Raw genomic sequence first — 27,193 nt, 5'->3', positions numbered from 1 at the left:
CCACATGTAAAAGATAAAGATGCTGATTATGGGATGTGTCTTTGTGTGGACAAAGAGCCAAAATACTTGCTCAGCAGCACCTACCATTATCATGAAAGTCAGAAAAACTGGTGCCTGGGGGTTTCCCATCAGCAGCAGCAATAGTTCATTTATCTGACTAAGTGCTGGATTAGCTGTCAGACCCCCACAATGCGAGTCGGACCCTTGCTGACAAATCAGACAAATCGAGGTGGAAACAAGTCAGCAGATACTACCCACTGAATGTAGTGCTGGGCTTACACACATTCAGCAGAAAGAAAAACACTGGTACCTGAGAGAAGCTTATTGATTGCAACTACTCATCCATCAGTTGCCCATACATATACTGTACCCATGCTCAGAAAGATGTTATTGCTTTTTAAGGGAATTATGTTTAAAAACTGTCTGGAAAAGTCAGTTTTTGTAGAATCAGATGTAGGCTGATGTAAGGGACATTAGCATACACATTAACTGGTGCAATATATTTTTTTGTTTCCAGTTTGAACAGAAACTGACATTTGAAGAGTGTTCAGGGGTCATCTGGCATCTAGTCGAAGCCAAGACTGCTGGGTGTATAACCCTTGTGGGTTTGTCTTTGTAACCAGATAAACAAGGCCAGCAGAATCTGATGCTTTGGTTAAATGTAAATGTAGGTTTTACATCAGCTAATCAGAAGAGCTAACACTGCCCCCCCCCCCCTCTCTCTCTCTCTCTCACACACACACAAACAAGCTATTAAGTAACCACAATCATTTGTACAGACTGTACCATGATGATAAGGGGCCTGTGCGTTTGCAAAGGATATGTAGATGGAACTATCAACTCACAACATGTTTTTCACATTCAAGCAACAAAATCAAAGGAAAAAATGCAAATGTTGGTCTTCATAAAGACCACCTCTCTTGATCAGATAGTGGTATGACATTTTGCTCTGGAAAATGGTACATAAGAGGATTCACATAATTCTAATTAAAATGAAGACCAACCATTCAGACAACTAAACAAATTAGGTGTTGTGTTTTAGGTGTGGCATACAGAGGAGGCCCCAGATACAGTTATAATCCCCACAGGTAAACATAGTGGTGCTTTAACTCACTTTGGGTTGTTAACACAAGGCTAATCAAGTGGTTAAAGAGCCAGCTCTTGCAATTATATCTTTGCAGAGACCTAGTTCTATCAGAATTTGATTGATGGATAATCAAATCTGTCAGTCCAGTAATATGATCTGGACTTACAGATCAAGGTAAAGACGACTCTTTTACATTAGGGTACATTTTTTTCAGGCTGGTGACAACTGTGCTGATGACATCATACAGCTTTGGAAGCTAACATAGATAAGCTCAGAGAGATAGCTCAGTCTACTGCACCCACGTGTCAATAATCTCCTGCTGGCATTGTTGTTCAGCAAAAGGGATGTTAAAAAGTGGCAGAAGGACAAACAGCAGTAACCAGAGAAAAACTCTCTAGAAAGTCTCAATAAGATATAAACAGACTGCCACCAGTGCAGTGCCATTTTAGATCATAACATGCCTACCAGAGGAAACCTTACCAGCCATCAGTTTAACATCCCTATCAGACAAAGAAATATTATGGACATTCCTGGAAGCTGCATCAGTTTACTTATACCCAAAACTATTCCCAACTAAAAAAATAATGATTTTGTTTCCTTCAAAGGATGCACTTTTGATTTTGTGTTGGATAACAATACATTTCATTTAAAATTATTATGCAAGGTAATTACAAATTATACAATTACTATGTATCTTTTATCTTGGTATTTCCCAAAAGGTGGCGATGTGTTGTCTGCTGCTGCTGTGTGAATTCCACAGGGGGAAAAATGTCTCTGTTATCTCTCTTCATTCAGTTTTCCTCCATTTTGTGAGGCATGTGCATAAACAATTCTCAGCCTCTCTTTTTTGATGACAAATGACAGCTGGAACCAACAGCCACTCTACTCACTTTAAACATTTGCATAGTATTATTCGGCTGGCTGGTGCCTGCACCACTGCTTGAAAATATAAGTTTATGTTAAGCTCTTTTTATCTCTTTTTTAAACTTGTGTTTTCATCACATGGACATCCATGTTCTGTGTTGCAGTCTTTTTCCATTTGTTTTTCTTCTTTACGTTCACTTTGTGTTTTGTAGTGATTGATCCCCTTATGCAATCGGTTTTCATTTTACTTCCCATTCTTGTTTCACACCAGTTTTAAGTTGCTGGTTTCCACACAGCTATGTTACGTTAGACATCACCTTTCCCAGTATATATACACCACCGGGTTTTTTTTTGTTTATTTCCAGATCCATGTTTCTCTCCCGGCTTGTTTTTTGATGTTTTTTTCCAGCTTGGTTTCTTGTTCCATCAGCTCTTCATGTGGATGTATTTTGATAATTTGCATGCACTCTTTTGGATTTCCTGTCCAGCGGTATGTTTTTTTGGTTAGTCGCCTTTAATTATCTTTAGTTCTAAATCAGCCCGTTTCCTGCTCTCTGTCTGCGCTCTGATTCTCCCTCAACCAGTCACGTGACAGAATGATGCACAGTTCAGTTGCAGGACCTCTCCTTGTACAAAGTCAAGCAAGACTGTTAAAACAAGAATGTCTGAATCCTGCTAGAGAGAATGAGCTGACACCAAAGACATGCTGGATCTCGACGTGTAAAAAAGTAAATAATAGTTATCTTGTTTTCTGTAATCAAAAATAAGATAAAAACTACGCTTGAAAACAGAATTGGCTATGATTAATGTTACACACGAAGACAGAAGAAACTTTATCAGCTGGAGCAAGAGGGGAGCTCAGAGAGACTCAGTGGGTGATTAAGATTTATTGTGCATGTGAGATAAGACACACAAAAACATCCATGTAGAGACCACACACTGTGAACACAGGAGATAGCACACTCTCAGACATGTTCACACACAAACACACACATACACACATCACAAAGCAGAGCTGGCCGGGATCATTGCTGCCCTCTCCTCCCTCCTCTTGACCTTTAACCCCCATCTCTTCATGCTCCTGTCTTATCGTCTTGTCTTTCATCTTTCTTGTTTTCCTCTCTCCCAATTCTCTTTTTGAATAGCTGAGATGAAATATTTTTCTTATAGTAGTTACCCTATTGCAAGAAGACAACGGTGTCAGCGCAGTTCTTCCTCTGTGGTGTCGCACAAAGAGATTTAATGGCACAAACTCAAGTGGAGATTTTGTTGTAATTTTTATTTTCTATTCTTTTGGTTTTGGTCATAATTTCAATCGTAACAATACAGTTCTACTCAGAATTTTCCCTCACAAAACCAAAGTACAAATGTAAACTGGAGACTTCCAGAATGTCTGAGGAAAAATCAACAGATGCAGCAAGTTTGTCACTAAATAATGCAAGTTACAACCAAGAACCAATTGGAAATATACATATATATAAATGTGCAATCACACCTGTATGGGCTCCAACCACCTCACGACTTTGGACTGGATAAAACAGATCTGGAAAATGGATTATTTTTGTTCATATCTTACACATTAATGCTGATTTGATGTCAAACATTCAACTTTAATTTGAAAAGATATCCAGTTTGTTCTTGACATTGAAACTTAAAATACATCTTTTCTGATTTGTTCTTTTTTTTTTTGAGCCTGGAGAAAACACTGAAAGTTAAACTATTCTAAACATTTCTGCAGGCCTAATTCACGAATTGGCTAATTTGAAAAAAAAGAAAAGAAAATATCCACAATTTTTGCTCATGAATTTTTTTAAAGGACAATAGTTGAAGAGAATCAGCTTGTCTGAGAAATTTTCTGAGAAATTAGTCACTGTATGGCTTCTTCCTCCGCTAGACTAAGATCTAAGTTCAATACTAAAACATAACTTAACTCACCCAGATGTCCCCACAACAAAAGGGTGATTTCTTTTCTTTTCTGTTTTTTTTTTGTTTGTTTTGATTCCTTTCAAATGGTTACATTCACATCACCAGGCTGGAGCGATATGTCTAATTTTTTTTCTGTTGATGTGATTCATATCAGGATTTTTTCAGGATTGTAAGGGCACAGAAATCCAATAGTTAATTCCAATTTTCAAAGCCAATTTGTGTCACTTCAGTATGCGGTCCTAGATTAACAATTTATCTGATAACTGGTTATATGAGACACGAGTAAAAATGCTCATGCCATATTCCATGTGACCTTTGGCTCAAGCGCATTCGCTTTTAAACCTGTTTAAACAGCAACAACAGCTAGCTGTGTAGATTTCCTTATCTATTTCAGGGCCATCTCAGTCGGCTGTTACTCACATGTAGGTCATATATAAACACTTTTCAGTTCAAGTCTGAACTGTATTGATAGCTGGAGGGAGAACAAAGCATTAAGTGTATGGGTCAGCTTTTCTAAGATGGTAGCACAGGTGAACTAGATGAGATGATGACAATTCTCTGTTATCTCCTTCACCTGCTCAGACACCTCACTACACACATAAGCCTTTCTGTTTTCAGTGGTTTCAAATAGCATCTGTAATAATCGATCCTGACTGATCAAATTAAAACCAGCTCAACTCCGGCATAATTTTGGCTTCAAGTCAGACTGACACGGACAAGGACACAGAGCTGCTTTATTTTAAATTATACTTTATTTCATATAAAAACAAAACAATAAACAAATAAATTAGATATTTCTAAAATAATTCTCTTGAGGAAATGTTTAAGAACGCTGTGATGGTTTACAGTTTGTATGTGGAAGTAGAGCCGACAACTGGAATGTAAAAATGCAAACATATTTAGACAGTTTGTGGATGTGAATGTAAGAGCATCATTCCAAAACGAGGCCGTGACAATAAGATGACTGACAGCATAAAATGCAAAGAAAATGAGGAGTGCAGATACAGAGCAGCCATCTAAGTGGTCAGAGAGCCACAGAAAAAGATGCTGTTTGATCCCTCTGTTGGAGATCCTTGTCTGCACAACTGACAAAGGTTGTTCTGTTTGTGTCTCAATTGTTTTGTCTGGTCTGATTCAGCAGGCAGACTGGGACTCTTAGGGCATATTAGTCCACAGGGGAATCATATACAGCTGGTTCTGGCAGTATTGGCAGTGGCCAATCTGAATTAAGATTTGTAATTTAAAAGATGGTGGCTGTGGGGATAAAGATAGGCACATTTGGGAGAGAAGAGGAGACATTACCATAATAAGAGCCTCTTCATTTGCACACAAGCCCAAGCTAACCCCACACCACTACCCCCATAACTCCCTCTGGTCTGTAGTCACACCCATTAAGCCTGCAAAGCCTTCATTGTCCAGCCAGGCTGTGGACCTGAGGACCCCTCGCCAACAGATTGAGCTGGGTGAAGGGTTACAGCCAGACAATGGAAAGTCCCTCCCCCTCCTCTTCTATTTGAAATCAATCACACAGGCTTTCACATTCAGAGTCCCCCCTCCCTCCCTGTCAGCAGTGACAGTGGGCTTGGGCCAGCTCCCCACAGAGTCCTCATGCAAAACTGTCCGTCCTCCTTTCAGGAGTCCCACCCTGGACAGCTTGTCTCTGACTGAGCGTTCATATGGGCAAAGACTGAAAGACTAGAGCTGCTGTTAAAGAGGAGGAGCATGTAATGTTGTCTTGATGTTTATGTGTTTGTTTACGTAAGAAAATGTGTCTGTCTCGTAGCTTTTGTGGCTTTGAGACTCCTTCAAAACTAATTTTATAGCTTCAGAAATGCATTAGAGATCCAAAAAAAGCTTCTGCATCTTCATCCAACAAAAGAAACAATAACTGGGTGCCTTCAAACTGTTATTTTGGGCTGGAGCTTGAAACAGACTGCTGCAAAATGACAAATGGAGGGTTTCATTCCAAGATTTCCCAAGTTTAAGCCACGTTTAAAGGCTCAATCCATAAGTTCTTTTGGCCATAAGCATTTGCGGCTTGAATTGCTAATGGAAAATTTTCTGTTTCTCAATAACTCAATAACTCAAAATAGGGGGTTATTTTTTGAGAATGTTTAGAAAAGTCGTTTATACAAGACAATCATCAACATCATCTGCTGTTAGTTTAGGATTTGGGAGTGACTCTGATCCTGTGGGATACTATTGCTGGCCATTAGATACAAATGAATATTTTGGAAAGAAACCTGAACTTGAAGACAGTGTGACCACTGCAGCTGGTTTGGCACTTTATAAGTTCTTCCCTCCTTTTGCCTTCATTTTTACCTTCATTTTTGTGTCATTCAGAATAATTTATAAAAGGCAATCGTCTTTCTGTTGTTGATATGTACATACAATATTTTAATAATCTAATATATTCACAGGAAATCATCAGGTCAGGCACTTTGCTGCCACTAAAGCAACTTCTTAGCATGAGAAATCCTGAGATTTAAGACTGTTTTCTTTTTAAATAAGCAACACATAAGTAAAATAATCTTATATAGAGTGATTTATGCTCAACAATCAATTTCTTACTTTTTACCATAGCAAAATAAATCTTTTTTTTTTTTGTTTGTTTTTGTTAAAACGTCTTTACGACCGAGGTTTCAAGCCCTGGTTTTGGGTCGAGTTTGTTGTAGGAGATCCTTGTCCATCACCACTTTAAAGTGTTTTGAGTACCAGGGCCTCTTCTGTTGTGTTAGTGCCGCAGTTTTCCAATGTTACAGCCGTTCGTGGGCACAGTGCCAGAGCTGTTTGTTTGTCCTCTTTTCCTCCACTCGTTCTTCTGCCCGTGCTGAAACGTTTTCTCCAAACCTCCACATTATGAAGCCCACTGGCCTCAGTGCTCCATGTGCATACGTGTCATGTCAGTGTCTGTATTTGTGTGTATGTGTGTGTACAAATGCCTACTCATATCTTAAGGCTTTGACTGGTGCCATAACGGAGGTCCAATAAGAATAAAATCTTTAACTTAACTTTATAAATGCAGCTGTGGACCTTCAATTTGGCGCCCAGCAGATGCGTCAGCTTACACGAAAGCCCAAAGCAGTGTCTTATCACACTGTTGCTGTGTTTGTGTGAACATGTTTAGGTGCCTATCGGAGAGCTGTCTTCATGTCTATCCGAGAGTGGACATCCTGGTAGCCCAGAAGGCAGGGGTCTGTGGACAAGGCATCGTGGGTAAAAACTGAGTCGTTGTCTGAGGAGCAGGAGCTGGATGTGTCCTCGCATGAAGGGGAGTACTGTTCAAAAGGTGTCGACAGGTCCAAATACTGGGAGGAAGAGGAAGAGGAAATTAGAAAAAGGCCAGTGAGATCATTTACAGCAACTTTACGACCTTAGAAGTACACAGCGGTAAAAACTTTATGAAGAACGTCAAAGTGCTACTGGACATGCAGTTCTTCTAATGGCATCCACACCAGAGGATCGTTTTGGTTTGTTTTGATTTTAAGATTTTTAGGCATGTATTAAAGCCTATAAATATATGTGTTTTTACAACTTAAACACAAATAATACAAGCGAACCGTTAGTCTACCTGCTAGCAATGATGTGATAAATGCTCAGCGGTTAGATTTTGTTGTTGTTGCTTTCATTAGCTCAGCAATCAGCTCACTACTCATTCACTCCAGTGGTCTGTGTGCTGAGGACATGTGGGCAGCAGATCATGTATGGAATCGTGTGCGTGCATCTTCGTGGCTTCAACACGTGTGTTTGCACGTATGATGGTGGGATATTGGGGCCTACCTCATCAGAGATGGACAGCAGAGCCTTGTCCAGCTCCTCTACAAGCTGTTTGAATGTCGGTCTCTGGGTGGGAACAGCATGCCAGCATTCACGCATCATCATGTAGCTACAGAAAAACAAAATAAAAACAAAAATGATTTCATCAACATATGGTAGAAATTGTCAAGTCAAGTGAACTGCACTAAAATTCAAAAGGTTCCTCCTTCACACATCCCACCTTTCCACCAAGTGACTTTTGTATTATCTAGCTAACAAATGAGCAAATTGCACCTATTTCATACTTCTTATTCATTTCTTGGTTAATAACGGGTTTTTACTTACAGTTCATGTGTGCAGTTGGATGGTTTGTCCATGCGGTGTCCTTCCTTCAGCAGCTTGAAGAGCTCCTCAACAGGGATACCAGGGTATGGTGAACCGCCTAATGTGAAAATCTCCCACATAAGGACGCCAAATGACCACCTGAGCGGAGGAGAAATACAGAGTGTTAATGACCACAACTTTTTTCTTTTGTCTAAGCTGGAGCGTTACCCTAAAAGGGAACTTCAAACACAAGGTTTTAAAATTGTGGCAAGACACGAAATATAAAGCATGAGAAGTTGGGACTTACACGTCACTCTGGTGTGTATAGACTCTGTCAAACAAAGCCTCTGGTGCCATCCACTTCACCGGCAGACGTCCCTGCAGAGTAAACACAGACATGTCAGAGCCACGTTAAAGCCACGCCGGGACCGTGCCACGTAGTTCTGAACATTTTTCTTTCCATCTCATCATTCCAGTTTTCATACTAAATTCTCTCTCTTCCTTTCCATGCCGTCAGATTTCTCCCTCATGATCATCCCCCTCCTTCCTTTTCATCCCCTCTTTTCTTATTAAGTTCTATTAAGCCTGCTGCCAATCAGAGAAAAACATCTATCTTGAGGAGTATTTAAGCTGTTAAAGGAGCCGGACAGGAGCAAATTGGCATAGGTGCAGGTATGGGTTTTTAAGCATAACTTTAACTTTAATCTTTAACCAATTGATATGTCTTGATTATACTAATATAATAGCTCATCTCTGAGGGGTTGGAGACCAAATATTTTCAACAACTAATATTTGATTTGACTAATATTACAGGGGATGATCATTTACAAGAATATGTCATATACCATAAGCTAGAAGATGTATGTATTTAATTGCAAGAGCATAGAATGAAAAAGAGCATTGATTCAGTTGCACTGAAAAACAGAGTTGTCCACTGGAAGGTGCGAATTCCTGAAAATATGCTGCTAAGAACTGTCACTCACGTTGGTGGTTTTCTTGTAATAGTCAATCTGGTGGACTCCTCTGGCCAAGCCAAAATCAGCAATCTTCATCACATTGTCCTCGGTCACAAGAACGTTCCTGGCTGCCAAATCCCGGTGGATGCACTACAGAAGGACAGAAGACACACAAAGCAAACATGAGCTGCGGGCCAACTGCTGAGTCTGCTGAATAGAAGATTAGCATGAAGCTCAAATGCACATTGTTTATGATTTAAACAGTACAGTACAAAAGTCTTGAGCCACCCCTAATTTCTTTGTCTTTGTCAAGAAAACTGGACCTGGGTGCAGCAGTTTATTCAAACAGGTGCAAGCATAAATAGTCAAAATAGGGTTTCTAACAAGCATTAAATTCAAATTTCAAAACAAAATGTATTCTTCAACACAGCCTAAACCCTCTTAGATTAGCTTTATTGTCATTTCATGAAGTATTCTTCAAGAATAGTTCTCCTGGCTTCCTGAAGGACATTCCAAAGCTCTTCTTTGGATGTAGCCTGCCTTTTGTTCTGTTCTCTATCAAGATGAGCCAACACTGCTTCAAAAATGTTGAGGTCTAGGCTCCATCAGACCTGTTGCCACTGAATTTCACTCCACTTCTTGTCTCATCTGGCATACCTCAGCCTTTTCTCCCTGTTTCCCTTCCTTAAGAACAGCTTATTGACAGCCACCCTTCCATGGAGATCATTTCTGATGAGGCTTCAGTGAACAGTAGATGGATCAGCTGAAGAGCCAGATGCATCTCTCAGGTCCTGTTTCAGTCTTGTGGCAGGGTTTTTTTTCCCTTTTTCTTAAGGACATCACTAACAGGCTAGTAGTAACAAAGAGTCTAAAGATACAATTAAACATGTTTGTTTTTTTGCTAAGTTGGCTGTTATTTGTAGACACAACACTGGTTCATCCTGTAAGTTAGGAGCCTTTTTTAAATATTTGAATGATTCATAGGTCAGTGTAAAGTGGTTCAACAAACAGAAACAAATATTCCTCTGAAAATATAGAACAAATATAACTATTCTCAAGTTCTAGAAATAAAATAAAAAGCTTGAATCAATTCTGACATGTTCCTGTGTGTTATAGGTAATTATTTGAAGGGATTAAAAGAAGAAAAAAGAAGGTAGAAAAGATTCATTGTTCATTCGAAAATGAAAAGACTCAGAAATCTAAAATCAACAGTGCCTCATCTGAGTGAATTCCACAAAAATAAAAATGTCTTTATATAGAAATCCTGGAGTTTTAAGAAAAAACAACCCATTGGGAGGAAAAAAGAAAGCTCTGTTTGCCCACATCGAATGCATGTCATTAAGTTTATTTTGGTTTTCATTCGAAATAGACGTGGGATTTGTGGGGACGTGCAAAATGAACCATTCTTGGTTTGTGGGTCTCTCCATAATGGAGGGTTACTTTCAGGCTCCAGCATTCTTAGGCAGTAGAGCCAGAAACCTGATGCCAGATGATGGCTCTGCTGCCTGTTTGCTAACAGATTTATGGCAGCGCTAAAAAGGACAAAGCCCTGCAACTGAAGGGACAGACAGATGGATGGAGAAGAGTAAACGGGATTGAAGCTGTGGCAGCTCGCTGCTCAGGAATGCCTGTCTGAGACACCGGCTTACAGACAAAGAGACGTGTTGATAAGACACACACAGACGGAATGCATGCTGGGAAAATGAAAGGAATCGAAACACGGGGGTGGGGATGGGAAAAGAGGAAGAGGAGAGCAAGAGAAAGAAATGAAGAACAGCTGGTACTGCCATTTCGATTCTGGAATGGACAAATCAGTCTGAAGTACCCAAATTCAATTCCATGAAGCAACTCAAGGCCTCTTGTTCAGCCATTAGAGTCTCTTGAGAGCTTACACAGCTCAGATGTCCACAAATGGTTTACTATCCGGCTTGTATTTCATGAATACATTTCCTATGAGTTGATACAGATACGTGTAAGAAACGTTCAAACACAGGCCAAACTAACTCAAGAAACTGGAGACCTCAACTAATTACCTGTTAATCAATTGTCTTCTTACATTTTAGCACTACTCCAGAATACCTTTTTTTGTTCAAAATGTCTGGTTAAACCACAAAAATGAATTAAACCAAGAGTTTGACACTCAACCATAAATCAGTTCCCACGTAATTACACCGAAAAACTTCTGCTTTAGATTGACGATGCACCTCATTGCATGCATGAACTGCTTGTGGAGAGATTTACAGCCACTCAGATGTTCAGATGTTGCTTCCATTCTTTCAAGCAAACCCACCCTTTTAGAGGCCAGATACTCCATCCCTCGGGCCACCTGGTAGGCACAGGACAGCAGGTCTTTGAAGGTGAGCTGCTCCTCTGGCACTTTGGTCACATCAAAGGTGTAATCCATGCCTGGAGGTCGCCTGGCTCGCAGGTACTCCCTTAAACTGCCTTTTGATGCATACTCCACCAGCACATACAGAGGGCCTGCAGAGGGAAACACAAACAGGATGAATGACACAGGCTATTTTTTGTATTACTTTAGCCTCGAGCTTTGGGATCATTAGGTTTGGAGATTTACAAAAGCAAAACAGCTCGGGAAGAAGGCAAAGGAGACGCTTGTGTCTTAATTAGTGTCATCCAGAAGCTCACCATCTTGTGTGCAGACTCCCAGCAGGTTGATGATGTTCTTGTGCTTGTCCATCACCTTCATCAGCTCCATCTCTGAAATGAGGTCTGCCAGATCTTTGTCTGTGGCATCATCTGAGGCAAAAAATGTGTTTCTTTGGTTTAGACAAACACGCTTTTCTTACCAACAGCAAAGCCAAACGAATGTCATAAGTTATTTTCATCTATCATTTGTTTCCTACCTTTGAGCATCTTAACTGCCACTGTGGTGGACTGGTCAGGACAGTCCTTGTTGATGCCATAGGCCTCAGCTCTGACCACCTGACCAAAGCAGCCTTCTCCCAGAGGTTTTCCCAGTGTTAAACTAGAGAGAGACACAGTGAGAGAAAATAAGTATGTCCAAATGAAAACTGTACAAATCCATAATTTGAACCTGGGGTTTCTTTAAACTATAGGTTGGAGTGAGCCAAATATGGGCAACTGGCTTATTTAATTTTAGATCCTCGCGTGATTCGAGAGCTAAAATTTTTAATGAGTCTGGATCGCAACAACCACACAAAACTTAAATACTCTTGAACTTTTGAGACTCAACACTGCAAAACTCTTCTTTTTTTTTAAGCATCTCAAATTCAAAAGTCATTCCAGAGTATCATCTGCATTACCTAAAAGAGTGAAGATGTGTTTGTACATTGAAAGTGACTTACTTCTCCCTCGGGAACTCCCAGTCTGGGTCGTAGGGCAACTCAAACTCCATGACTCCAGCCAACATTGGAGAGCAGCTGGATGAGAGGCGAGCCACCCTCATCAGAGATGCGCTGGATTTCCCTGATGAATTAGACTCCACCGAGTACTAACAGAAACAATTTATGGAAAAGAGAATTTAATTAGCAGCCATCAGGAGCACACATGCCTATAGATGTAGTTCTATGATGTTGACTATGAGCTGCCATATGTACCACAGCTGTATTGTATGTCTCAGCCAACCAATCGCAGCCGTACCTGTCTTCGTAGAGGGAACTTGGAAAGCTTCTGGACAGGAAGGGCATCAAACGGCTCCCTTCTTGGGTGGACCTGCATCCGGCATAACACCACAATGATGATGGCCATGATCAAAGCCAGGAATCCGCAAGCGTAGATAATGATATCAGTGTACTTGGTCTCCATGGTGTCTATGGGTTCTGCTGCTTCTTCCTCTGTAGGAACAGGTATGTAGGTACATTTTATCCACAGATAGTGGCAAAGTACTATTGTAGAAAAAACTCAAACTGTAATAAACATAATATGGGCTCTTTAAGAATTCTTTTTACACAAATTCATTAAGACTTCAGTTCCATTTTACCTGAAAGGACAGTGAGCCAGGCAGACTGGTGGGCAAAGCCAATTGAGTTTCCAGCCAGGCAGGTGTACTCTCCTGCATCCTCCATGCTAACTTTGGACAGGTACAGCACCTCCACATCTGACATGTTCAGGCTGCCGGTCTGCAAAACACAAAATGCCAAAGGAAGATATAAATTAAAAAAACTAGAGTATATATTATTTTCTTACTGCACTGTCTACATAGTTAGTATTATATACAGTTGTTTTCTCAAGCCACCTGAACAGGAGCTGTTAACAAAAAGCTTTCAATTCAAGGAAGAAATCTATGATTGTTTCCTTGAATCTATTCATGTGGTCCGAAGCATGTGACCAACCTTGAGGACCTGAACGTAGGGAGTCCCATCAGGACCGTAGCGACTGCCGTTCCTCTCGATGTGCTTGAGCCACTGAATGTGCGGCTGGGCGTCACTGTAGACCTTGCAGTGGAACTGAACATCACTGCCTACCACGGCTGTGGTGTTAGCAGGTAAACCTGCCTGCAGGATGGGCCTGTGAGGGGAGCGCTCTGCATCAGGACAAAGTAACAGAAGGGGTTGAACAGAGCAGAATGTTAGACTGTGAGAATTCTCAGAGCTTCAAAGACAAGGAACATGGAGATTAAATTGATTTGCTGAAAATGGTTCAAGTCTAATAGAGCCTGTGACACACAACAGGAGTCCACGAAGGCAGGAATAATAGTTAGCAGGTGCTAAAAACATCCAGAAATGTAGCCATTTAGCAGACGACAAACATGACTGCTTTGTAAACAAATATCTTAAAATAGCCAGCAATTGTTACAGTCATTTTGAATGTGTTTCTGTGCTGGCAAAGGTACAGGAAATGTCATTTTGGGATGAAATTTTGTTCCATTAGGATGCCTCTCTGTCACTGGTCTCTTTGATCTGTGGTTACTTTCGCTCTCTGATCTCGTTAGTTGTCTCGTTAGTCTTCTCCCCCCGTCAATGGGGACGGAAACTGACCCGCAGTGGACAGCCAGCAAACAAATGAACAAACAAACCGCGGCCCTCCTGGATTTCTTGTCACAAATCAGGTAGAAAACTGGAGCGGACGCCTGCCTGTTACGGTCGCTGCCAGGCGCCCTCAGAGGCTTTTCTTTGAGGGCATGAGGCCTTTTCAAGAAGTGCCGACTAATGCTCTCACTATTGTTGCCTTGAGTATGGTCAGCTAGATTACAAAGCATTTTAATACCATGTCTGTCTTTCTGATTATGAGACCAGAAAACTTTCACTTCTTACTTTGCTGTTTTTCACAAAAATGTTGTTCTTCTTTTTTTTACATCAAAATCCAAAGATTTTGCAATTCCATAGAAATATCAATGTCTTACCCAGGACATCGAGAACATAGCTGTGAGAGATGGAGCCATATTTGTTCTCTACTACACAGGTGTAGTTTCCTCTGTCTGAGGGCACAACACTCTCCATCACAAGGCTCCAGTGCTGATGTCTTAGCTAGTCAAAAAAAAAAAAAAGACAAAATATCATAAATAGGGGAGCGATGAAAAGCAGAATCTAACTCCTGAATTATTCCCACTTTATCTAGAGTTAAGTATTGAACTTTAACTGCACCCACCTTGATTCCCCCGATGCGGTGTTCTCCTCTAAATTCCCGTCCATTTTTGAGCCAGCGAATGCTTGGCATTGGGCTGCCTGTGGCCGGGCAGCGAAACTTCACTGTGTTGCCTGCAGGGACAGCATACAGCTTCTTCTCCATACGCTGGATGTGAGTCCAATAGGGGCCTATAGGGAAGTTCTTAGTCAGAATACAAATGCAATCTGGGGTTTGAGTTGTCGCAATTTCTTGGCTTGAAGGCAAACAAATTACACACCTCTCGAGAAGTAAACTTGGTCATTTTCAATCTCAGCCGATGAGTCCTCCAACCCATTGTCCTCGTCATCGTCTCCTGAGCCTAACAAGTCTGGGAACAGGACACAGAAAGACAATGTGAAGACAGAGGAAACACAACAGTAAGCTGCTTCTGTCCTCCATAGCAGACAGAAATGCATCTAATTTACAATAAACTGCACACTCACATGCCTTGCTCTATCTGCTACAGTATGTAGTGTGTTGGTACCCTTACCTGCCACAGTGATAGTGAAGTTCCTCACAGGATCTTTGGTTCCCCGGAGAACACAAACATAAATGCCTGAATCCTCATATGTCACGTCTGTGATCTCCACAACTGCACCGCGCATCTGGATGCGAGGTGTGGGCAGAAGCCGGACTCCCTCCTTGTACCAGTGAACCGCCATGCCGGGCCGTGTGCTCATGTCACAGCGCAGCTTCAGGACATTTCCTGGTTCCAGCAGAAGATGCTCTGTGGTGTCTTCGCTGAGGTCCTCAAGAACTTCTGTTAAAAGCAGACAGTGTTAGTACCCCATCTGTGGATCTTCTTTCTTTATGTTACTGAACTTTTTCCCCCAAACTTTCACGCATTCCTTTGTTTTTTTTTTAAATTATTGTTGTACGTACACAGGCACACACCATTAGCAGGCCTCTCAGCTAAGTCTCGTCATTACCTCAACTATGACCTTCAACTCCTCAACCCCATTATCTCCCATCCCCACATGCACACAATGAAATTAAATTTCCATGGAGACCAAAAGGCCTTAATGACCTGACCCTCCTCCACTCAACCCCTCCTTCCCTCCCCCTCCTCTTCATCTTTTTGTTCCTCCGCAGATTACTGTGGGACTGAGAATGATACAGCTAACAATGCAATTTCCCTCGCTTCCTTGCTCACTCCAGAAAAGAGGCTAAGAGAAGAAACTAGGAAGTAGAGAGGCTCAAGCTAATGAACATGTTTCAACCTGACAGTGGACGGAGAGTAAATCTGAGGGGTGGTGAAGGTTCACTGGAGCCTTAAGTGAGCGAAAGGAGGTTAAGCAACTGGTTTTCAGCCCACACAGATGGCCACCACTGCCAGCTAATCAAACTTATCTTTTTACACTACTGACACTAAAATAGATTAGACTTCAACAAATAGATTAGACTTGCGCCTGATACTCTGGCGCAAGTTTAAGTTTAGAGTAAAGTAAAGTAAAGTTACCTGAAGGGGTTTCTGCAGCAGAAAGAGCCACAGTTTTGGAGATGACTGGACCTGTGGAAGGGAAAAGTTGTGGTTTGAAAAAGAGTAACGATAAAATATGAATGAGGAGTCATATGATTTAGGCTACGGCTACACGAAAACGAAACGAGGTTTTTTTTGAAAACGGGTACGAAAATTCTTGCGACCACACGGCAACGCGCTGCTGTAAAGACTCAGGTCCAGACGAAAACGGATGAAAACGATGAAACGATGCAGTACACACGCCACTGTGTCACGCCACGCTGTGAGACAATAGAGAAGTGTTAAAATTGGCTCACAGCGTCAACGTTTGACTGACGCAAAAACGTTTTAGCTGTAACAATGGAAACGAAACGAGGCCGTTTTCAAACTTTCCCACTCTGGAACCCGTTCTCAAAAACTATCGTTTTGGGGTAGTGGGAACGCCGGCTCCGTGTGGCCGCGACAGCGAAACGATAAGAAAAAGTATCGTTTACAGTGGAAAACGTTTTCGTGTAGCCGCAGCCTTAGTAAGATATTTCTGTAGCCCTAAATGTTGGCATAACAATAGATGTGCCTTACCAGGCAGGACCAGCCACGCTGACTGCATGGCCTGAACCGTCCGTCCTGCGTGGGTGCTCTCAGCCATGCAGATGTACTCGCCTGCATCCTCCAAAGTGATATTGGACAGATGGAGAGTGTTCACCTTGGACCCATTGGTCTGTAGGGGCTGCATGAAAGAGATTACTTCAACATCACAGAATACTAAAAATCCTACTCCATTGCTTGTTTTCTGCAGGTTTGTTCTCACCGTCAGAGCCTTGATCCGAGGCGGCCCTCCCTGGCTCCGTCCTGGGCTGCTGATATCTGTCTTCAGCCACTGCACCTTAGTAGATGCCGGCCTGTGAACTTTACACATGAGTTTTGCATGACCACCCACCACCCCTGTGGTGTTTTCTGGGTAACCTGGCACAATTAAAGGCCTGGACACTCGAAGATCTGGAGAACAAAAAGGGATGTTGATATGGAGGTGATCTATTCTTTATCTTTAGGAAGTATTTCAACTGCTCATAAGTCTCATTTGGTTTAAAGAAGGGGGTACCCGCTAACTGACTCTTTGGATTCTTGTTGGATTTAGGTGTTACTTTGCAGCCTGTCCACATTATAAATGAGTCTGCAGTGCAATTTAACAGCTAAAAAACATCATGGTCTCAAATCACCTGAATGAACAGGACAAAAGTGGTCAAAACACAACCTGGTGGTTTCAGTTTACCACTGAAAGGTCCTGCAACAGAAGCACATCATGTTCCAAAACAACCAGTGACATTTAATGCTCCCAGGAACTGGTGATAGAGTGCCCTGATAACCCAGCCACTATGGTGTCACCATCAGCCACAGTGCCATCCATTCAGTGGGTCACTTGCCCATTTATGTGCTTGCGTACTCACTTGTAGAAGCATATGTGCGCCCTGGCCGTGGACCTCGCTCACTTGCTCAGTCACTCAGAACGAGCAATTTTCCAGGGCAATTTTCTGTCTGATTGCTTCCTGTGAGCGCTTAGTGAAAAAGCAATCTGTTCCCTTGTCGGAGTGAAGAGCTGCCTTTTTTTCTAATCACCCAGAGTGCATGCAGGTAATGCTTTCAGGAACAAATACACACTTACAACCTTGTAAGTGGACGATCAGACATGGTGATTGTTCAAATGAAAGAAAGCAAATGAAAAAAGAACATGTTGGTAGCTAATTCTAATGTAGACACACTTTCCCTGTTCATACTGATTCCAACATATTGAAAACATGAAGTCCCAACAAGCCACTAATCTTTATCTAAAGAAGCAAATCTGAAAACGTTGAAGCAATTTTAACTGTAAATCGGAGATAGAGCACACACACTCTGACCACGCTAATGAACTTGCAGAGACTGGGACAGTGCCCTGGAGTTGAACTTGCAAAGGAGTGTGAATTGTCACCCAGAGGCGAGGGGGCAAACAAAACACAAAACACAACACAAACAAACCGCTCGACTGGTGCGAGCCAGCCAGTCAGCCAGCCAGCCGGCTGGGCTGGCAGAGCCCTGAGCTGGGACAATGAAGAGAACTTCATGCCCAGACACGGGAACCGACAGCCCACCAATATCTGCCACCCACTCTATCAGGTCAGTTTTAATGCCAGAAAGTGACAGAACACCTCAGAATCATCCTGAATTGTGTCTGATTGGCTCATATTTATGAAGAATGAGCTAAATGCATCACTGTATGAGGTCAGCCTTTAGCTGTGCAGCGGGTTTATTTATTTATTTGTTTGCTTTTGCTACGTCCAGCATATTTACAGATAAAGAAAAAAACAAAATGTCTCCAGCTAATCATTTTGTATACTCTGTCAAAATATTATTTCTTGTGTTTGTAGAGATTATGAGCTGAAAGCAAGGTGGTAAAGTTAATAGCCATAATATCTCGTTAAAGGTTTTTATCAAATATGCAACTTTATAAGAAAAAACCTGCACCTGAACCTGGATGACAAAGATTTTCTGAGGAAAGTGGAGAAAACTCAGGGTCAGATCCTTCAATTTAGCAGCAGAATGCAATATATCTATATCAATATAATAAAATTCAAATCACATCAACGAGATTTCTTAGAAAAAAATAAAATTCCAACTCTTGTTTGTCTCAAACCGTCTCTGCCTTATATTCCAGCAGAGTGAGAGCTGCATAAAACTGCCCCATCAGGAACCAAATCAGTGCATGAACCATCAAACAGCACCAACAAACCAAACCAAAATGGTGTTTTTGTTTGTTTTTCTGAACATGTTCAAGCCATAACAGAGACCACTCACGTATGCTGAAATTAGATTTGAATATAATCCCAGAACAGTACCTTTTTCGTGTTACACAAGATAAAGAGATTTCTGTTATTCTTGTTTTGTCTCTTCTCGCCTGTCTAAGGTTTTTCGGAAACCACTTCTGCACCCTGACGTTTGACAACAAGCCACTGCTGGCTGTGAAGACCCTGCAGTGCAATGTGGGTCCCCAGAGAAGCAGAAGAGACAGCTTCTATTCTAGAATGCTTCAAGGTAACAGTTCATTTAGTCTTTTATCAATCTATAATCATCCTCATAAAAATGTTACTATAAAGTCTTTAAATCTGATGTAAAAGCTTTATGGCACTGAAGGCATATGAGTGGCAACACTCTGGTTTGATTTCTGGAAGATTTTCTGAAGGCTGATAATGCCTTTACATAAGAGTAACACTGTAATGAAACCGTAAACTCACAGTGCCCAAGCTTATAGCTTGAGCGTCTGTTTGTAAGGCATCAATGAAAAAGCCCGGCCACCCCTCCCCATCCTCTACAGCTGGCACGCAGCCAGGCTGATTTACACATCTGAGCCCCAAGGCCTCGGATGGATCAGGTAGCGCACTTTACAGCAGCAAAAACACTCAGAGCTTCCGACTCCTTTGCTCCTTCGGAGCCTCGACCACTGCTTCTCATCATATTTTTGCTGTCACCTTCACTTCCTGTGGGCTCGTGGCTGGTAAGAAACTTGATCTTTCTATTAAAGGAAAAAGAACTGAACGTAACACTTTTCCTGATCAGCCTTCCTCCTGAGCAAATGCTGGAAACAGAAGAGGAGTCCCACAAGCTGTGTTCATTCATCCAACTTTTATGGAGGCACAAATCGAAAAAGGTAAAGAGGGAAACTGCTGTAAGCTTTGGGATTTCAGAGATGTGATAGTACTTTGTAGCTTTAGGTGTCCTTAAAATATATATCTTTTTAAATCCTTACCTTTAGTTCGTATCTCATCGATGGCTCTGACTGTGACTCTGTCCACCAAGCAGAGCAGGAGAACATAGAACAAGAAGACCCTTGCCATCTTCAAGATGTGACGTGTGTGTCAAATGGTAAAAAGGCAACAGCAGAAGTTGGAAGCCTGGAGTGGGCCTCACACTCCGGTCCCTGGCATTGGCAACTTCAGGAACCCACAAAGTCTCTAAATCTGGATTCTGCAAAGGCAAACAAACACAAACCAGACGGTTATCTGTCCATCAGCAACGTGATTCTTTCAGATCTGATCGGGGAGCAGAAAAAGACACAAACGTTTTCGAACACTTTTAAACCAGATGGCAAAAACACAAACAATTGTTCAGCCAAAAAGCTACAAAGAGAGCCTGTTTTGACTGTGAGCAGCTGTATTCTTAGCCAGATGTCCTGCTAACTGTCCCACTCTCCACCCGCCTTACATTGTCCAGACTCTCCTGCGTAATGAATAAGGATCAGGGCAGCTACTGCCTGTTGTTTGTCAATGGATGGCGCTCAGTCTGTCCTGGGATAATGGGCCCTTACCAGGAAAACACTTGAAACCTGCCAGGAAGCTACAGAATCTGAAGGAGCAGCAGTGAGGTTCGACTTGTGGCCAATGAGTCTTTAGGCTCAGAGGGCCAGGGTACATAACAGACAGCAGCAAAAAAGTGAAACAGGTGATTCGTGAAAAGAATAGTAGTAACATGCATTGCAAACAGTTTGATTTGTCAAAAATCAACTAAACGCTACAAATATAAGCCACTAAAAGTCATAATTTGGTGTTTGGTAATAAGACTGCCTTCAGTTAAATAAAAATTGTTTAGCATTTTTTGTTGAGTCTAATTGCCTGAAAAAAGGTTCATCAATGCAGAAAAATAACTTATGAGGCGTAAAAGGATCTGTTTTTGACATATTTTCGGGAAAATGGCTTATTTCCTTTCCATTTGGTTTGACCATTAAAACCATTAAAATACTCGTTTCAGCTTTATTATAAACATATTTAATACTTTTTAACTTTAAGACATGTTTGATTGTTTCATGCAGTTGTAAAAATAATTCAAATGTGTCCATTTTCCTCAAAACAAAATGCATCTATAACAGTTTGGGTCTTAGAATAAAAAGAAACATTGTTCTGAATGAAGTGTGGTTGAAGTAAAATAACGCGTGAGTACAGTAAATGTGGCCTTAGACTCGCTGTGCTGACACACTATAAACTCTGACTGTCTGTAAGAGAGCTAAAGGAATAGTGATTTTTTTTTTTCTGTTACAAGCTGCGCCAACTGAGCACAGGCGCCAGACCCTTGTGCGTGCGCTCCATGCCTGCAAGCAGCGCACACACGACGAGCTCACGCGGGCGCGCACACACACACCGTTTAGAGAACGAGTCCGCTGAATGAAACGTATTCTTTCTCAATTAAGGACTGGAAAACTTTTTTCTCCTGCTGCTGCTAATTCCGCTGGCACGCCGCCCTGCTGCTGCGTTCAGCTGGAGCCAGAACACGTCCGCTGTCCTTCTCAGCTCCAAAACACGGAGGGACTGGCGGAAAAACATTTTCCTGTCACATAATTCACGCTTAATAAACCTGTCCCGTTAGTTTCAAGCTGCCCATGCAAGTCCAAATTAATTGAAGAACTGAGCCCCCCCTCCCACCAAAAATGAGCGGAGACGGTTTCTATAGGCCTATATACAGCTCATAGTGTTTGCACGTGTGCGCGCCGCCGTCAGTCAAAACACTCGTTCAGTTTAGATGAATATCAACTGACACAGGCGCGGATCGATTTAAAACAGAAGGCGAAGAGCGTTTAAACCCTTTTTTTCTGTGTACACTTTTCACCAAAGTCACCCGTTTAACTGGTAACTCGTGTGTATTATTCTAACAGCTGACATTTGAGTAGGAGAATATGAATAAATGCAACCCACGGCTTTCACATTATTACTTTTTTTTTTTACCAAGTAATCTGTGTAAAAAAGAGAAAAAAGTTCAGACCCCGCTTTGAGGGAAACTGCCGGTTTCCAAACAGCTCATGTGAAAGGGTTCAATGTCTGCCAAGTGACTTGTTTGGCTCTGTGCGTTACAAAACACCCCACTTTATGTCCTAAATGACCAAACGTGCTTAAACTCTCTATTTGACCGCGAATTAGCAAAAATTTGCAAAACGTGATGCTCAACTTGTGACAAGGTAGAACTTTTGTTAGTCATACATAGGCTACTGTACTGTTTACTCGGAAGCCGGTAAAAAATCATCTACAGGTAAAAATAATGGCACTGAAATGGCGTGATAAGAGGCTTTATATATGGGTTTGTCTTAGCGTAACGAACAATCACAGCAGCATGTCCGACTCCGCTGTGAAATGAATCAAGCATTAGCTTTATAAGAGTCCGCTGTCCCAATCTGTTTTCACCCACCTTTCCTCCCGGTCTGTCCTCTCAGGGATGACTGGCACCGGGGGGGAAATATCACTCCTTGGCCGGGTCGACACGAGGGATTACTGAAATCCTCATTTGGAATCTCTAGTATCCTTTCCCCAAATCAGTCTGTAGGCAGTTGTCAGATTTTGTGTATCCGACAGAAATCAAACTAAAGGTTATAAATCCATTAAAGAAAAATGAGCCCCGGCGACGTGAACGTTGGCTGCCTGGTGCTCCTGATGACCGGGGGAAGGTCCTGAGATCCCCGGGGCAAAGTCCACAGCAGTCAGCTGCCCAGATATCCACGGAGAGCCAAACCAAACAGCGGGCAAAATGGGTTTATGTCACAGGATAACAGTGATAGTTTTAAAAAAAATCTGCTCTCATTCACCCTGAAAACGTTGAAAAGGGACCGATATGGCGAGACTGATATACGGGTGATAAAGGAACGTGCCACCTGGTTCAGAGTCTATCCTCAGTTACAGTTCATGCGTCTTTACGCAGCGCTTCTTGTTTCTGCTCTTCTGAGTAAGTTAGATCTGAGCTCTGCGAGTGAGACGCGGAGCTCACTCTGATCAGTCCGTTTCTGTTCAGCTCAGAAAGACGAGTGAGCGACTGTGTCCTCTGCGAAGCAGACCTGATACAGCACTCCGCTGCTCCCCGGACGGCAGTCACAACAACAATGGTCTGAGAGCGGCCGGGGGAGCAGGAGGAGGAGAGTGGAGGGGGTAGGAGGAGTAGGGAGGAGAAGACCCCCCCCCCCCCTCCCCCGGGCTTCCACTCCATACACACGCTCACACACAAAACACCCCCACATCTCCACAGAGCTGGCACACAGGACCCTTTGCCTCTCCCTCTTCTCTTCACGGCGCGCAGAAGAAAGCAGCAGTTGTACAACGAAAATTCTAAGTAAACTTTTCGAAACTTCTTGAAATATCTTTCTTGTCCAGCAAAAATGGTCCAAATTAACAACATAAATCACGCCATCGAGGGAGTTTATTATTAAGTCACATAATTTATTGCGCGTTAATTGCTCTTCAGAGGACGCATTCAATTAAGTCGCTTTTGTAAGTGAATTGCCCGCGCGCGGATTGCCTCCACGTTTTAATTGCATCAGTGAAAGAACAAGACTGAGTAATCCCATTAGCTGAGACACAGCATCAAGATAAATCCTGTTTTTTATCAGCTTAAAACGCTAAGCCAGAATGTCTCCCCTCATATGGAAACCTTGGTCCAATTTTCTCCCAGATAGATAGAAGATATCAGACTGGATCAGAAGAAATCAGCATCCCATTTGGAAAGAAAGTTATTTGGCTGCAACAAAAAAACAACAGGTGTCTTAGTTTGACAGAAAAAGTCATCTGAGATGCATCAATGTAGAGAAGAGCAAACTGCTGAATCTGATAATGACAGAAATGTGAGAACAGGAGAACAGAATCCCATGAGTACTTACTAAGCCATTTACTTTTTACTTTTTTTTTTTACGTTTTTGTCCACATTCAGCCTTCATATAAGGTACAACTGATTCTGTTCATGTTTGTCTCTGTATATCTATCTCACTTAAGTACTAAAAGCTGAATCCTTTATTCTCTGGACTGAATATTCTATGAACTGTTAACCTGTTCAAATCCACAATATAGAGTCCAGTGGTGAGTAATATATGTGTATTTTTGCATTTTGTTTTTTCATTTTTGGTGCAAAATCAGTCAAGTTTTCAAGTACAATCCATGTTTAATCATTTACTTCAGAAAGACTTGCTTTTTGTCCTCAAAAGGGCAGTGAGTCCCACTGACATTTTTACTGGGGCTCGAGTAATAAGTGTTTTACCACTAAATAAAGCAGTACACAAATAAGATATGACATGCTTTTTATATATTGTTTTGGCATATTCAAAGGATAATCATGCCTCTTAATGCACAACCTTTCAGTGTCTATCACACACAGTACAGCTCAAATGCAAACATTTTTAGACACTACATGTGCACTAATCAAGTTCTGACATGATTTGACCAGTTTAGCGTGGTGACCTCTGATTGCATAACTCACAAGATCTTGATCTGTCTGGGATATCAGGTTTGTGGAACACCAGTCTGTAGGGACTCCTGAGCTCAGCCCCATCCAATACCTTTGCCTTTGGGATGTGTTGGAATTTGGACTGCAAGCCGGGAAATGGAAGCAAAATTTCATGGAAAGCCTGAAACCAGAGGTATGAAGCCTCTAGCAGCTGATCAATCCCTTTTGGTTTTGGAATGACATGTTCAGAAATTACGGATGGATACCGTCCTCACATGTCAACAGTGTATTATTTCAAAGAGTTGGAGACCATTTTAAAAGGTGCAGGAATATTGTGGAGGACTACATATGGCCTATTTACTATTGATCAGAACTGGTGTTGCACACTCATGTTTGTCAGCTAGCTAACCTGTGTCAATATAAATGTTCACAGCAGTCAAACTCCACCAATAAATTAAATCTCGCCTCTCAGAATTCCTTGAGAATGATTGGTATGCCTGTGCTGGGCAGTTTTTATTGTGAAGAGAGACAGGAAGTGCGAGGGAGAGAAAGGGCAATCACCCGCTATAAAGGTCCCATCTCAGGTCCAACTGCGGTTACATGATACCTGCTTTAGCCAAGACAGCCACCAAGATGCTCATAGAAAAGTCTAACTAAATCTGTGCCTGAAAGACAGCTTTCCCTTCTTTAAAGAAAGAAAAACTGAAAAAACAAAGAAGTTCCAAATAGATCCCAAAACAGAGAAAGAGGCTGCACACTCCGCTTGCTTTTATTTGCAGGTCAAACTCCTCAAGTGGTCCAAGTATGAGTTCGTTGAGCTGAAATTTATGTGCTGAAATAAATTCCAGATTTGACCCTTGACATCTCACAGTGCCACTCCAGGTCAGATGGAGCTTTACAGCGAAAGTCAAAGTACACAAATAAACGAGTCCAAGTGGAAGTCATAAAGCAGATAAGAGCTGTGCTAATGCCAGTCGGCGCTATGACTGCTGGGCCAGCTTCAGTTTGTGTGTGTCGTACCGATGCGTGTGCGTGTGTGTGTGTGTGTGTGTGGGGGGGGGGGGGGGGGGGGACTTGTGTGTCTCAAGTAACACATATCAGTTTACACAGCCACACTGGGGGAGTCCCACATAATGTTTTGTGGGGCTAAAAGCAAGTTCTCAATATGTAAATCATTAGATTTTAGTGTGAATGAATTATTTATAGTAATGGTCATGTAGGTTTAGGTAAGAAGTGAGTATGTCGACAGTAAGTCTCCAGGATATTAGTAGAAGTGAATATATTGTTCTCTTTCGTGAAGAAACACAACTTTGTTTGTTTGTGTGTTGCTGACTGCAGGCAAACCCGGATTCCACAAATGAGTCATTTTCAGGTTGAGCCCCAAGTTTGCTCTCAACTAGGGTCAGAAAAAAATCTTGTGTGTTTATTTGTGTGTGTTTAGAGTGTCAGATTACTACTTACCTGTTTTAGGAGGGGGGCAGCAGTGTTAATGTTATTGCACCTTGTTGTTGTGCTAATGAGACACAGGTGGGATTGCAGGCGCCTCACGCACACACCATACACAATTCCTGCAATTAGGCTCCTTGACACCCCCCCCTAACCTGAGTGTTTGTTTTGGAGGGTGGGTAACATCATCCATTCATTATCAAAAGATGAGCCAAATACCAACAGTTTACTCACTTGCTACACTTTAGCATAGCTACCTCTCAGTTATTGATATCTTACATGGAGGAGACTTTACTCATTTCTACTATTGTGCAAAGCTACTTGTATTCTACTTACAGTGACAGGACATTTAATAGACTTTCTAAAGTTGAAGCATATTGGCATATATAAATGCAGCCACTCCCACTTAAACAAAGACATTAGCTTCTTCCTCATGATATCCTCCAGTCTCTTGGCTTATTAGCGGATAATACAAAATCATTTACTATAAACTTTTGTCTTCATTTTGACTGCCAAATGAAAAATGATAAACATGTTACGTATGCCATTTATTCCATTTGTATTCATTTGAAAGACAGCAAAAAAAACAAACATGCCTGCTACCTGCTATCATGGTGACAATTACAAATTCAGTGATTCATATTTTTGTGTGGCGGCCTGTCCAGGGTGTACCCCGCCTGTCGCCCGATGACCGTGGGATAGGCTCCAGACCCCCCGCTACCCGACCGACGGATTCAGCGGGTATAGAAAATGGATGGATGGATGGATGGATATTTTTGTGTTGCCACGCTTAGACTACGTCAACTTTCCATATTCACGTGTAAGCAAAGTTTTTGTAAACCGTATACAGTTGGTTCACAACTCTGCAGTCAGAATGCTCGCTACAACCCAATATCGCTCTCACATCACCCCAGTTCACTTGTCTCCAGTTTGGCTAAAGTGTGAAACAATTGGGACTCCAAAATACTCTAGAGAACTTTCAACTCCTTGTACTAAACTGGTAATGTGCTCTGGTCCAGGTGTATGAGTTGTCCCTGTCATTCGACTGAGACCCAGAAAGTACTGTGTGTGTTTTCTGTCCTGTGCCACAGACTTTGGAACAGTCATCCTCTGTTGTTTTGCAGTGTACTCCATAACATGTTCTAACGTTTCCATTCCTCAGTACAGTCAGCAAGTAACTGTACATTTAGGAAACAAACATGTAAAAAGTCCTGTTAGCGAGGTTAGTACCAGAGTTATCTTGGCTAGGTCTGCGTTTGCTATGTAAACAAAGGGAGATTGGTGCATATTTGGACTTCAGACCATGAAGATAATGGTTCAAAATCTGACATGCCAAAAGAACACCGGTTTTCTACTTCACGTCGATGAAAGTTTTCACTCTGGAAGGCATTTTCCAAAAAGTTCAGTTTCAGTGCCCAAAAACAGCGTTTGCATGTGACCCATAGGTGCACACACATAGAAAAGTCAGCAGTAGATGGCCCAAAAACAAGATGATGAAGGTGCAAGTGGGCAAATTTTTTGTTGAATTTGAACAAAAATTCAGTATGCAACAATGAAACTGAACGAGGCAGA

The 27,193-nt window shown here is 41.9% G+C and overlaps 1 protein-coding gene across 1 annotated transcript; it reads right to left on the bottom strand.

The window, feature by feature from the left end:
• Nucleotides 1-3,721: 3,721 nt before the first annotated feature.
• Nucleotides 3,722-22,839, bottom strand: fgfr4 (fibroblast growth factor receptor 4). Its single transcript, XM_075486618.1, has 21 exons — nt 22,160-22,839; nt 19,737-19,954; nt 16,767-16,954; nt 16,538-16,685; nt 15,959-16,009; nt 14,990-15,259; nt 14,738-14,827; nt 14,482-14,648; nt 14,237-14,360; nt 13,227-13,417; nt 12,875-13,013; nt 12,535-12,728; nt 12,240-12,385; nt 11,778-11,899; nt 11,560-11,670; nt 11,204-11,394; nt 8,941-9,063; nt 8,265-8,335; nt 7,979-8,116; nt 7,658-7,763; nt 3,722-7,185 (listed from the first exon to the last, which is right to left on the bottom strand). Exons 2-21 carry the CDS (start codon nt 19,822-19,824, stop codon nt 7,009-7,011), a joined length of 2,835 nt encoding a protein of 944 aa, XP_075342733.1. The 5' UTR covers nt 19,825-19,954; nt 22,160-22,839; the 3' UTR covers nt 3,722-7,008.
• Nucleotides 22,840-27,193: the final 4,354 nt, after the last annotated feature.

The sequence above is a fragment of the Odontesthes bonariensis genome, chromosome 16 (genome assembly GCF_027942865.1).
Source record: "Odontesthes bonariensis isolate fOdoBon6 chromosome 16, fOdoBon6.hap1, whole genome shotgun sequence".
Taxonomy (NCBI): Eukaryota; Metazoa; Chordata; class Actinopteri; order Atheriniformes; family Atherinopsidae; genus Odontesthes; species Odontesthes bonariensis.
This window is presented reverse-complemented; position numbering and strand designations above follow the sequence as displayed.

Excerpts from the sequence above, each read along its gene's own strand:
- fgfr4 (XM_075486618.1), bottom strand. The coding sequence starts at position 19,824 with ATGGCAAGGGTCTTCTTGTTCTATGTTCTCCTGCTCTGCTTGGTGGAC. Across the intron at positions 11,900-12,239 it reads TGGGAGTTCCCGAGGGAGAA|TTTAACACTGGGAAAACCTC; the intron begins GTAAGTCACTTT and ends GTCTCTCTCTAG. Across the intron at positions 9,064-11,203 it reads AGTATCTGGCCTCTAAAAGG|TGCATCCACCGGGATTTGGC; the intron begins GTGGGTTTGCTT and ends GTCCTTCTGTAG.